The sequence below is a fragment of the Stenella coeruleoalba genome (genome assembly GCF_951394435.1).
Source record: "Stenella coeruleoalba genome assembly, chromosome: 6".
In the NCBI taxonomy this organism is placed as follows: Eukaryota; Metazoa; Chordata; class Mammalia; order Artiodactyla; family Delphinidae; genus Stenella; species Stenella coeruleoalba.
In genome coordinates this window covers 108863332-108876364 of record NC_137151.1, presented here as the reverse complement: position 1 = coordinate 108876364, position 13033 = coordinate 108863332, and the positions used below count along the sequence as shown (strand labels likewise).

General features: G+C 54.9%; 1 protein-coding gene across 2 annotated transcripts in view; it reads right to left on the bottom strand.

Moving 5' to 3' along the window:
• The window catches only part of PNKD (PNKD metallo-beta-lactamase domain containing), a gene marked incomplete at its 5' end in the record, with an annotated part of 19721 nt that extends 8090 nt beyond the window's left edge, over positions 1-11631 (bottom strand). For both annotated transcript variants that reach the window (XR_013828662.1, XM_079923913.1), the window contains one exon: positions 11471-11631. Coding sequence is in view for 1 of the 2 variants with exons in the window: in XM_079923913.1 (XP_079780039.1) it covers positions 11471-11631 (161 nt within the window). The remainder of the gene's footprint in view (positions 1-11470) is intronic.
• Positions 11632-13033: the final 1402 nt, after the last annotated feature.

Genomic DNA, 13033 nt, shown 5'->3' with positions numbered 1-13033 from the left:
AAAATCACCCTTTCCTCTGTGCCCAGACACCACCCTGCATCCATGCCGGAGTCCTGTTCCTGACTTCATTTCTTCCTACTTAGGCTTATGGAAAGTGCAGGGGCTCTGGCAACAGAAAGGTCTGGGTTCCAGTCACGGCTTGGCCCATCCTTGGTCTGAGAACTTGGGCAAGTCAATGGTCTCACAGATCAGGCTTCTCATCTGTGTGAAGATTCATTGACATACAACAAGATGACAAATGTTAACATTCTCCAGGGCCTGACAGGTGGAAGGTGTTTCCTTCCCACATTCAGCCGGGCACCCCTCATAGCTGCTAGAACATGGCCGTCCACATCTGGGAGCGACTGGTAAATGTTCCCTGTCTTCCCTTATTGGATACTTATTATATGTGCTTTGTGCTCCAGCGAAGATGAACAAGCGCAGGGACTGGGCACTAGGAAGCTGCAGTAAACAAGGCCCTGCTCTTTCACTGACTTTCTCCAGCAGATACTTACTGCACATGCTGGACAGGGTGCGGACGGCAGAGAACAAGACAGATGGCACCCTGCCAACATAGAGGAGCAGCCAACAGACACCAAACCGGAAATCAAAACACTTGACATGCAAGCCGTTAACTGTCGTGGGAAAGAAGATGGTCTTACTGCAGACAGGGTGGTCGGGGAAGGCCCCTTCTCTGAGGGCGACGCTTGAGCAGGAAACAGATGAGGGAGACAGCAGTGCAGACTGTCTGGGGCGGCGTAGCACCAGCGCCCTGGGGCAGGCACGAGTAGGGCACGTTCTAGGAGTTGCCAGGAGGCCTCGAAGTCTCTAGCCAGAGAAGGGGTCAGCAAGGTGTGCAGGCGCCAGGCCACGGAGAGGAGGTGGAAAACTGCTGGTGGGTTTTAAAGTGGGGAAGCATGTGTTCTGACTTCCCTTTTTTTTTTTGCGGTACGCGGGCCTCTCACAGCTGTGGCCTCTCCCTTTGCGGAGCACAGACTCCGGACGCGCAGGCTCGGAGGCCATGGCTCACGGGTCCAGCCGCTCCGCGGCATGTGGGATCTTCGCGGACCGGGGCGCGAACCCGTGTCCCCTGCATCGGCAGGCGGACTCTCAACCACTGCGCCACCAGGGAAGCCCTGACTTTCTTTTTGAAGAGCTCACTCAGTTGCTGTCAGAAGGTACAGTGAAAGGGAGCAGAGTGGAAGGTGGCAGGGGAACCGAGTCACTCAGTGGGGGAGATGACAAGGGTCCGGCCTAGAGGCGATGTTGGAGGTGGAGAAAGGTGGGGATGGTTGCCAGACCCGAGAACTGTGCTGGCCGGGGTGGCCCTTGTGGGCCTGAGGTCCGGATCGGTGCAGAGCGGGGGGAGGGGCCTGAGGACCTAGTGGCCCTGGGCCACTCTCTCCAGGCCTGGTCCTTCCCTGACAATGAATTTCTCACGAGTCTCTCGAGTCCCTGAGCTCCGTCTCCTCCTGCATCAGCCGTTCGGCCATGTCACAATCACCAGGGTCCATAACCACGCTTGTCAGCTCTTCCTCCTGCTGCCTCTCTTTCTAGGAAAGGCCCTGTCATCCTCGTAGTTACACAACTTGAGCACCCCTTTAACCCTTTCCCCAGTGTAGGTGACCCAGACAGGATTCCTCTCAATTTCGCTTTCCACCCCCACCCCCCCGCCCCGCATGGGCTCAACCCTGGGAACAGGCCCTAGAAGCTCTCAGTGAGGCCCTTCCGAAAGCCTCCTTCATCCAGCTCTCTGCCTCTGAAGCAAACTGCAAACTTCTGGCAAACGTTTAAGTTCCTAAAGCACCTCCTTTGACTGCATCCTACTCCTGCGCAAAAGCCTTCAGTGGCTCCGCATTGCTGATGGGAGGGTGTCCAACCCCCAGGCAAGCCCTCTGTGGGCTGGGAGGAGGCAAGTCTCTGGCCCCTCCTCCCGGACGGCCCCTGTCCCAAGAGTGAACAATCAGACCCGCCTAAATGTCTGTCAAAGGCACAGTGGATAAATAAGTGGTGACCTGTTCAGACCGTGGAAAACCATACATCCAGGAAAGCGAATGATCTAGAGCACCAGCCCTCAGCCCGCACAGAGCTCAAGCAGACATGCCACAGAGAAAACAGGTAACCTGACGGTATTTATCTAAAATGCCAAAGCACGCAAGACCATCATTGGTGTTGTTTAGGGACAGAGACATATGTATCAATAGTAAAAGAATAAAGGCAGCTGAGGGGATAGTCGACACGCACATTAGTAGGGCTTCCTCAGGGGCAGGGAGAGGTGGGTGGGGAGGTGGGCACGGGCTTCACAGCATCTGTAATATTTTCTTTCTTAAGCTGGGAGGTGGGGGGATTGTTATACTATCTATCTTCTTCTGAATGCCTGAAACAACTCATTAAAATTTCAGAAGTACAGTCCTGCCTGGCTCCCGGGGAGTTCTCAGCCTTTCTACTTACTAGAACCCTAAGCATCCTTCAGGGCTGGATTCAAAGCCGGCTCCCGATTGTCCCAGCAGAAAGCGATCTTCCCCTGCTCCATCGGGGGCACTCAGCCTCTCCCTGCGCCTCCAGGGGCAGGCGAGCCCTGCAGTGGCTGGGCCTTGTCAACTTCTACCCTGAGCCCTAATCAGCGCCGTGCAGGGGGCAGGCAGTCACCAGCCTTCTCCTCGTGGCTCCTCTGCACCCCTATGGCTGCCCCCAGCACTAGCCCAGCACAGAACTGGGACCCACAAAATGCTGGCTTAGTGACCAGGAAAGGCAGGGCAGGGCCAGGCGTGCAGGTATTAAAGTGATGGGCACAGGACTTCCCTGGTGGCACAGTGGTTAAGAATCTGCCTGCCAATGCAGGGGACACGGGTTCGAGCCTTGGTCTGGGAAGATTCCACATGCTGCGGAGCAACTAAGCCCGTGCACCACAACTACTGAGCCTGTGCTCTAGAGCCTGTGATCCACAACTACTGAGCCCGTGTGCCTAGAGCCCGTGCTCCGCAACAAGAAAAGCCACTGCAATGAGAAGCCCGCGCACCACAACAAAGAGTAGCCCCCGCTCGCCGCAACTAGAGAAAGCCCGCACGCAGCAATGAAGACTCAGTGCAGCCAAAATAAATAAATAAATAAATTTATTTAAAAAAAATAAAGTGACGGGCACAGAAAAAGGATTGTCAACACTGTGATCCCACCTGACTGGCCCCGTGCCAGGCCAGTGGATCCTGTGAGGGCCGGTGGGAGCATCCAGGGCCCAAGTTACAGCTACCTCTGCCCCTGTTCTCCCCTCCCCTCCTCACCCGCCTGCTTCCAAGTCCCTCCCCTCTCCCAGATGCACCCACGTGGCAGAGCAGCGTGCCCTGCCATGCAGCTCACCTAGACCCAAGGGCATGGATGGGGCAGTGTCACTGGGGCACACAATCCCAACTTCTAAAGTCGAAGAGATGCGGCAGGACAGAGGAAAGGGGGTCTGAAGATGGGTCCATAGTCCCGGCTCTGCCCATACAGGTTAGAGCATCTCTCCAGAGCCCACTGGCCTCATCTTTAATAATAATGACTTTGCCCACAGTTTTCCTAGATACCACCTGTGAGCTAAGTGCCTCCCATCAATTATTTCCTGTCATCCTCCAAGCAACCCTGAGGCAAGTATCATTATTTCCTCCATTTTACAGACAAGGACAATGGAGCCCAGAGGGGGGGGAAGGGATTTGCTGAAGATCACAGAGCGGCAGAGATTCACCTGAGGCAGCCTGACCCCGGAGTCCACACTCTTAACCATTGCAAACCCCAAATAAGAGGGTAGGATGAGATGAGTGGGCCTGAACTATTCGGGGGCAGACCCAGCTCCTCTGAGGGCCTTTGCTGGGAAAACTGATCTGTCAGGGTGGTTACAGTGTTCCAGACACACAGCCCAGGATCTGGCCTCTGGGACCTCCTGGAGCACTAGTTTTAGTCTCTTTGAGACACAGACCCCTTTGAATGCTGTGACTTCTCTCCCCAGACCAACTCCTTACATATGCAGCAGTTTCCCCGAGGACTACAGAGGGTCAGAGACCCCCGTAACTCTCAGGAGAAGACCCCTTTCAATCTAGGCTCTGCCATTCTCTACCCTGGACTTATGACTGGGTGGATGGCTCCGTGGGGAGCATCACGAGCCAGATGGAGAAGAGAATTTAGGAAAAAAGATGGGACAATGTGGGGGCTTCCCTGGTGGCGCAGTGGTTGAGAGTCCGCCTGCCGATGCAGGGGACACGGGTTCGTGCCCCGGTCCGCGAAGATCCCACATGCCGCGGAGCGGCTGGGTCCGTGAGCGCATGGCCGCTGAGCCTGTGCTCCGCAACGGGAGAGGCCACAACAGTGAGAGGACCTCGTACCGCAAAAAAAAAAAAAAAAAAAGATGGGACAATGTGGAAGTGAATGAGACCCTGGGAAGAACCTGGCCTTCTCTGCCTCCTGTAAGGCGGCCCCACAGCTTCCTTTCTTCTGTTGCCCGAGGCAAGAAGCAGGAACTCACTCTCCAAGCCTCAGTTTCTCTCTCTGTAAAACCAAGTGCTCGGGCTTCCCTGGTGGCGCAGTGGTTAAGAATCTGCCTGCCAATGCAGGGGACAAGGGTTCGAGCCCTGGTCCGGGAAGATCCCACATGGAACGGAGCAACTAAGCCCGTGCTCACAACAACTGAAGCCCGTGCGCCACAACTACTGAGCCCGCGTGCCACACCTACTGAAGCCCATGCGCCTAGAGCCTGTGCTCCGCAACAAGATAAGCCACCGCAATGAGAAGCCCATGCACCGCAACGAAGAGAAGCCCCTGCCCGCCGCAAATAGAGAAAGTCTGCACACAGCAACGAAGACTCAACGCAGCCAAAAATAAAAAATTTAAACTAAATTAAAACAAACAAACAAAAACCCCCAAGTGCTCCTTTTCTCTGAATGAGCAGCTGAGTCCAGGAAGTTCACGTCACTTACAAGATGACATTGACCTCCCCAGGGCCTGATGTGGAATTCTAACTCCCTGCCAGGGGGTCCCCAAGCAGGGTCAGAATGTGCCCGAATGCATCCGAACAATCTCGGAGTGCTGGTGAAACAAAAAGATTCTGACATTTTCCTCTTTTGCTTACCCCGGCTCTGCCCCCCACCCCGCCCCTCCTGGATTCTGATTCAGCAGTTCTGGGGCCCGGAACTACCCACTGTGGCCTCACCAAAAAGAAAAGAAAGTTTCCTAATTGGTCCTCTGGGACCCACTGGGAGACAGAAAAACCACTCTGCAGGGCGGGGCTGGGGTGGCGGCAGCAGGCCTGGGGCAGCCTGGAAGGTGCCTGAGGGCCCTCCCCGCGGGTCGGGTTGGGGCTGCAGGACACAGCACCCTGTCGCCCCAGTGAGGGCCACAGCCATACCTTTCACTCCTTGCCTCGCTGAACCAGAGTGTGGCGTCTTTGGTATCTGAGCCTGAACCTCCAGCCCATGGGAGGCCACCAGGGACAGCTGGGGCAGTGAGACACAGCCCCTCCCCACCCCCTTCTTTTGGCTGGCTGTGGAGAACACACAATGAAGCCCTTCTTCTCCCCCTCCTCCCTTGAGCAGTCTTGCCATCCTGGGCAGCTCTGAGAGAGGCCTGGGGGCTGTCTGTCCCAGCTAGGCCCTGGCCCCAGATTCTACCAGCTGGACAGCAAGCCCAGGCTGAGAGGCTTCTCTGGTCGGGGGGTGCTTTTGGCTTCTCCTCTCCTGCACCCCCGGGACCCAGGTTTTCCCAGGCTTTGCATCTGACCAGTGACAGGCAGTCTTTATGAAACCAAACCGGAAATGCCTGTCTGAGGGCTGAGGGACCTGGACAGCCACCAGGACACAGAGTCCTACTGGAGCACAGCCTGCTCTGAGGCCCCTCAGGAACAAGTCGAGCCACTAGCTGCTCTGTGCTTTCTCAGAACTGAGGAAACTGAAGATAAGGAGAGAGCTAAAAAGGCCCTCAAGAAGGAGAGTTTCCGGAAGCTGCCAGCAGGCCTTGGGGGGTAGGGGGACCATTTCCCCATGACCAGGAGAGGGGCAGTGCCTGCGTCAGGTCAAGACACAGGCCTGAGCGGGAGACCACGGGGCCTGTGTCTATTGTCTCCATACCCATCCCGGGTCACCGTCTTTCCCAGGGGGTAGGGAGAGTGGCTGCTGAGGGCTCTTGGGGAGAACCAGAGACACAGGCATTGCTGACGGCCTCTTTGCCGAACCTTGGTCCTGGGCAGGACGCCTGGACTATTTCTGTCTCCTTGCCTGAAATCCCAGGCCACCTGCCCAGACAAGGCCCCTGGGGTTTGTTTGGTTCAGTCTGTTCTTTTTGATGCCCCCTCCCCATGCCCCCGCTCCCTCCCTCACCCTAATCCCAGGCCCTCTTGATTCAGTCCTGCTCCCTGGGCTAGGCCTGTGGGAGTCCAGTGGGGAAATCACACCTCTGAACACCTGATGCAAGAATTAGCAAGAATATGCAGTGAAGGCTCTAGGAGGGAAGACAGCGCCGGGGGTCACTGGAGGCGGAGATGAATTTTGACTGGGGAGGCCGGGCAGGCTTTGTAGAGGAGATGGGACTTGGGCCAAGCTATTTATTCATTTAAAAGCCCTTTAACATGGGATATATGTATATGTATAGCTGATTCACTTTGTCGTAAAGCAGCAACTAACACACCATTGTAAAGCAATTCTACTCCAATAAAGATGTTAAAAAAAAGCCCTTTAACAAGCACCAGCTCTGTGCCGGGCACTGTTCTGGAAGCTGGGATACAGCAGTGAAAGAAGTTTCTTCTTTCATGTGGCTCATATTCAGCCTGGGAAAGAAAACCAATAAACAATAGGCAAGTCGATATACAGGATGTCATGCGGTGATATGTACTACGGAGAATAACCTAGCAGCGTAGAGTAACAGAGCGCAGGCGTGGGGGCCTTGCTATTTTTACACAGGGTGGTCAGGGTAGGCCTCTCGAATAAGGCGACATTTGAGCAGAGACCTGAAGGAAGAGAGGCACAGCCATGTGGCCATCTGGGGGAAGAAAGTTCTAGTGAGACAAGACAGCGAGAGGTCTTGGAGGTCAGACTGTCTCAGAGTGTTTGAGGAACAACAAAGTGGCCTGTATGGCCGAAGCCCAACGAGCAAGGTGAACAGCATACCAAAAACAAGTGAGGTTGGGGATCGGCGGCCACTCAGGGCCTTTGAGCCATTCTGGAGGGATCTAAGCAGAGAAGTGACACATTTCTGACTTCAGTCTTAACAGTTTCATCCTGGTTGCTATGCTGAGAGTGCGCTGGGGGTACAAAGGCTGAAGGGAGCTGTCAATTTAGGAGATGAGGTGAGAGGCGACCACAGGCTGGCCCAGGGTGGTAGCAGTGGAGGTGGGTTAAGTGCTCGATTTTGGATATATTTTGAAGATGAGCTTTGATGCAACAAAATTTGACGTAGGGAGGAAGGCCTGGCAGGCCCCAGACAGAAGTACAGCAAGAACACAGAGCCTGGGGAAGATGGGCTTGGGGGAGATGGGTCCGGAGGGGATGTGGGAGAGCCCCTTTGGGTAAGGGGTGTGGACTCCACTCTGTAGGCAACGTGGCCTGGGGAAGGGGGCACTGGGAGCCATCCAGCCGAGGGGCCGCTGTAGATGGTGACACTGCAGCTCTCCAAGGTCCCAAGGCCTGCAGAAAGGAGAAGGACCCTCCCTGCTCCCTTCCTGCAGGCTGTGCTGTGGATGGCCCAGACCACTGCCTCTATGTGGCCTTTCTTCGGGCCACGAGCAGGTAGGTCATTCACTCAAGAGTCCTCAGCTCAGGACCTTTGCCACCCTTTGAAATCAAGCCAGTGGTCCTCACTGGCCCCAGAGAAGGGCTTTCCTCTTTCAGAAGTGGAGCAAGCAAGGTTTGTCCTGAGACAGCTGGTTTCACTTGGGTCAGGAGGTTCAAGAAAGATCATCTATGCTTAGGAGTGAAGAGAGCACTTGGTCAGGGAGGGTGGGAAGGTTTTGTCAGCTAGGACTGTCCATCCACAGAGGCCAAGTGCTTTCCACTTTCTCAGACATTCTCAAGGCATTCCCAGCCTAATTCCCCATTCACCCCCCTCCCCGCCCCACCCCCTGCAGACAGGCTCTGCTCAGGGGCCCTTTCTCTACTCAAACCTCCTCAACTACCACTGAGAAGGCAAAGGGGAAAAAGGGAAACTGAGGCATGAAGCAGGAGGCACACATAGGGGGAGCACACACTCCGGATCCCAGCCTCCTCAAGCACACTCTGTTCCTCCTGGGGGAAACTGTCACGCCCTGCCTCCTGCCAGTTAGGGTGCCTGTTCACATGCTCCTCTCCCCGACTCCTTGAGAACGGCGACCAGACTCCGCTCATATCAGTGATCCCACAATCTCGACCCAGGGCAGTTAGGGGGGTCACTGAATGAATGAAGGGTTGTGGGATTTCCTGATGGGTACGTGGGCAGGACAGGCTTGGAAGACAGGAGTAGAAGCATGTAAGGAAGCTCCAAAAAAAAAAAAAAAGTGAGGGGCTTCCCCGGTGGTCCAGTGGTTAAGACGCCGTGCCTCGGGCTTCCCTGGCGGCGCAGTGGTTAAGAATCCGCCAGCCAATGCAGGAGACACGGGTTCAAGCCCTGGTCCAGGAAGATCCCACATGCCGCGGAGTAATTAAGCCCGTGCGCCACAACTACCGAGCCTGTGTGCCACAACTACTGAAGCCCGCACACCCTGGAGCCCATGCTCTGCAACAAGAGAAGCCACTGCAATGAGAGGCCCGTGCACCACAACAAAGAGTAGCCCCCAGCTCTCTGCAACTAGAGAAAGCCCGTGCACAGCAACGAAGACCCAACGCAGCCAAAAATAAATAGTAAATACATTTATAAAAGAAAAAAAAAGACTCCATGCCTCCACTGCAGGGGGCACCGGTTAGATCCCTGGTCAAGTAACTAAGATCCCACATGCCGCATGGTGCGGCCAAAAAAAATAAAAAAAGAAGTTGACAAGCCTCCCCAATTAAAGCTATCTGGGTGCCTATTTAAAAAAAAAAAAAAAAGGAAGCTCCAGAAGGAGCCATGGCCCAGCGCCATGTATCCTCCCTCCCACCCATCCCCCATGCTATAGAATGAGCAATTGCTAACATTTCCTGAGCACTTACTACAAGCCAGGCCCTCAGTAGAATTTCATTTGATCCTCACAGGAGCCCTGTGAGATAGGCATTATCACCAGGCCCGTTTACAGATGCAAACAACTGAGGCACAGAGAGGCTGAGTTATTAGTCCAAGGTCACGTGGCTACTAAGGAACAAAAGCTAGGATTCTAAAGCAGATTGTCTGTCCCCACGTGCTCTGTGCTTAACTACTACACGCTGCCTCCCAGGCCCCGCAGAGCCCCAAATGTGTGTGTCTACCTCAGGTTAGCCCAAATCAACCCTCCATTGTGCCCCGTTATCCCCATGCCAAGACAACGGTGGTTATGTTTGAGGAAAGCCCTTAATAACACTGTCAAACACCAGTGAGTATTGTTATTAATGATAACATCAACAACGACTCCTCTCCCAGCCATTGCTTCCTATCTCCATTGTCCACTTTCCAGCCTCCAACAGAATCTTCTACTTGTGGTCCTCTCGGCCACACATTTAGGATGGAGTGTGCCCATGTGCTCTGCCCCTCCCATCATGTCCTGCCCCATCCTGTCCCCCTCCCTCTCCATCCTTCCTGGAGGCACCCTCACAGCACTGACACCTGCCCATTTCCCTCAGACCGTTTCCTGCTAACACCCCCTGTCCCTCCCAGCAGCCAGCGGCTTCTCCCCCAAGGGACTGGACTGATTGTTTCCCAGACCCTGGAGGGGCAGGATCTGGGATTCTGATTCCAGGCACGCCCTTCTGCTCTGCAAATTTGGGGAGTTGATTCCAAGGCAACCTTGAAATCCAGCCACAGGAAAGCCCACGGAATACTGAATTCCAAAGAAGCTCTCAGAATTCCAAGTTTGAGGATTTGGAAACTCCCACACCTCAAGTTCTAGGACTAGCCAAACCCTCAGGATCCTGAGGTGGCGACCTTGGGAATTTTGATCTCAGGACTTCTGATTCCAGTCTCTTGTGGAAACTTAGTTTTCACTTCCTCAGGCCATTTGTGTGATTTCAATGTTACCAATTTTGAAAGCTGGAAGTAGATTTAAAAATCCCTCCCCAAATATAGCAACAAAATTTCCACAAATTTTGTAAGGAGAAATATTCTTTTAAATCCTAAATATGCAGATATTTGAATATTTGTAAATCTCATTATTTTAATGCAGAGCAGTGGTGACTTAGTTGGAGCAGCATTGAGAATGTGACCACTGTTTGGGCTATTAGAGATGCGAATGCCCCAAAAGGCACACGTGCAAGATTCCCCCCCACCCTATGTTTTTCCAGTTTTCCCCCCACTACGCCCTTATATCTCTTTGTCTTAGAGTGAGTGTGAGCACAGTCCTAGGGGTGAAGCTTCTGGGATATCTGGGGTGGTCAGGGGAGGAGGGGTGAATTGTACAATGTCTTCTCTGAAACTCAGGAAATTCCCCGCTTAGGTCCTCCCCCGAGCCTGGCCTGGGGCCAGGGCTCCCATAGTTCCCAGGCCCAACATCACCGTGCTTCAACTGGGGCCTGAGGTCCTGCCCCCTGGCCCTGCTGGTAATGGGAAGGGGATAGAGACCCTAGGAAGCCTTCCTCTTGTGGCTCCTTCCCTGCCTTTTAGTGTTTCTGTGGCAGAACAGGGCTGGTCGCCACCCTTGCTTGGCCCAGGAAGGAGCAGAAGTAGGTGGAAGGGAAGAATGAGGACTGGGGTGGGGGTGGAGGGTGGTCAGAAAGGAAAAAGTCACTGGAGGTCAGTGAACCAGCGAGAAGTCAGGCTGAGTGATTACGGTCGGATTTCACAGCCTGAGGCTTATGACAGGGGCCAGGATTGGTGGGGGAGGGGACTGAAGGAAAGGGACAGACCGACCTACAGAGTTGGGACTCTCTCTTGGGACAGAAGAGCTTACATTGAATGGTAGGGAGTTGAGCGATGGGGAGAGGGACAGGGACACATGGAAGGAGTTAGCGGTTTCACGTGAGACTTAGAAGGTCTGAGACATTCCTTCTCACCAGCACCTGCCCACTGGAGGAGCTTGCGGGGGTGGCGGGGGCCCGGGCTCCTGCACCTGCTCTCTTTTCCAGCTCCCTTGTCTCCAGCCCCTCATCTGGCTCTTTTCTCCAGATGTCCTCTCAACGCCCCCTTTCTCTGGCTACCCTGGCCTGCTCCCCACCCCACCCCCGCCGCAAACTGCTTTCCCCAGCCCAACCCAATTTTCCACCCCCAACTTCTCTTCCTCAGTCCCCCCAGATCAGTGGCTTCTCCAGCCTGCCTCTCCGATCGCTCTTCTCTGGCCCTGGATCCCCTAGCCCTAGCCCCGTCAGAACCCCTAAACCCTCCCCCAGCACCCCTCTTCAGTCCCCCTTTCCAGCGCGACCGCTTTCCCGAGCCCCGCATCCCGTCGGAGCCCGGCACGAACCCGATTCGGAAGAGCAGCCGCTTGCTACGCGCCATGAACAGGCTACGGAGGGTCCGCCGCGCTCGGCAGCTGCTGGGGCTCGCAAGCAGGACAAGGACCAGGAGCAGCAGCCCGCAGCTGGCGACCCACAGCCACGACGAAGGCCAGCCTTGCCAGGCCATGCTGGGGGCAGGCGCCCGAGGCCGCCCAGGGGGCGGGGCGGGGCGTTGCTACGCGACGGCTCGGCCCAGGCCCCCACTTGGAGAACCGGAGGGGTTGGGGCCACGCCCCCTGCACCCGCAAGCTGGGGGACTGGGGGCGTTCTGGTCCCGCCCCTTCATTGGCTCGCGTTCGCATCCGCCCACTCGCCGTCCCTGGCCTGGTGCACTCCTGGAATGTCACCCGGCTGAAGGTGGCCTGGCCCCGCCCCCGGCTGGCCGGTCGGGAGGCGTGGCCGGAGCCGGCATCTGATCTGCGCTAATCCCGGTATAAAATCGCTGGAGTCCGGGGCTCGGCCCCACACCCTCCCACCTTCCCCCAACAGGGAACTCTGAGAGAGGCCCTGGAATGGGCCTCTTGGCGGGAAACCGTAGCCTCATAAACTTTTTCAGCTGGAAGGAACCTGGGAGATCACATGGGTCAGCTGCCATTCATTCATTTATTCATTCACTAAATTACTTTTCTGTGTCCTCCTTTGTGCCAGGCACTGTGCCAGGCTCTGAGAATGCAAGGATCAAAGACACACAGTCTCTTCATTCCTGGAGCCTACAATCTAGAATCCAGCAGAGAAACAAACCAAATAAGCAAACAAATATAATTATATATGTATTTATCTATACTTACATATACGTGTATATGTACACATACAGTGCTACCTGTGTGTGATTACAAATTGTGGTGCTATAAAGAAATCGAACAGAGGGGGCAACGATATGGAGGACAGAGAGGGCCAGTTTAGATGGGAGGGCCTCCCTGAGCTGGTGACATGTAAGCCATGCCCTGAAGGATAAGAAGAGGCCACAGAGGCTGAGGGAGTGATTCGACCAAGATTATACAGCAATGGATGGCAGACGCAGGACTAGGACCCAAGGTATCCCAAGACCAGTGGGGTTTCCACATCATTAACCACCCCCCCTCCACACCATGCTGCCTTCCCAATGAGCTCTAGAAGTTGTTAAGGTCAGTGGGTTGGAAGGAATTGTAAAGACAGGTGAGGTGACCTCTACAAATTTGGGCAAACTGGAGCTAGGGCTGGGCTCCTTCTGGCTCCAGCTCTAGCCCTAGCCCAGCACAGGGAGGGAAAGAAATCTGCAAACAGTGAAGGTAGCCATGTCCCCAGCGGGGAGATAGCTGGGGAGGGAAGCAGAGGAGGCACTGCTCTTGTTTTCTTCTCTTACTTTTTGGGCTTCGGCCTGCGCTCCGGCCTGAGAGAAGCTAGATAACCTGACCCCCAAACCACACTTTTTCTCTCTCCCTCTGAGGTACTCTTATTAGATAGCTGAATCTAAAGACTGAGTCCCCAGTGTGGAGAGTATAGAGGTATAGGATCATTACACACAAGGAACTGGAGGCCTCATTCCTCCC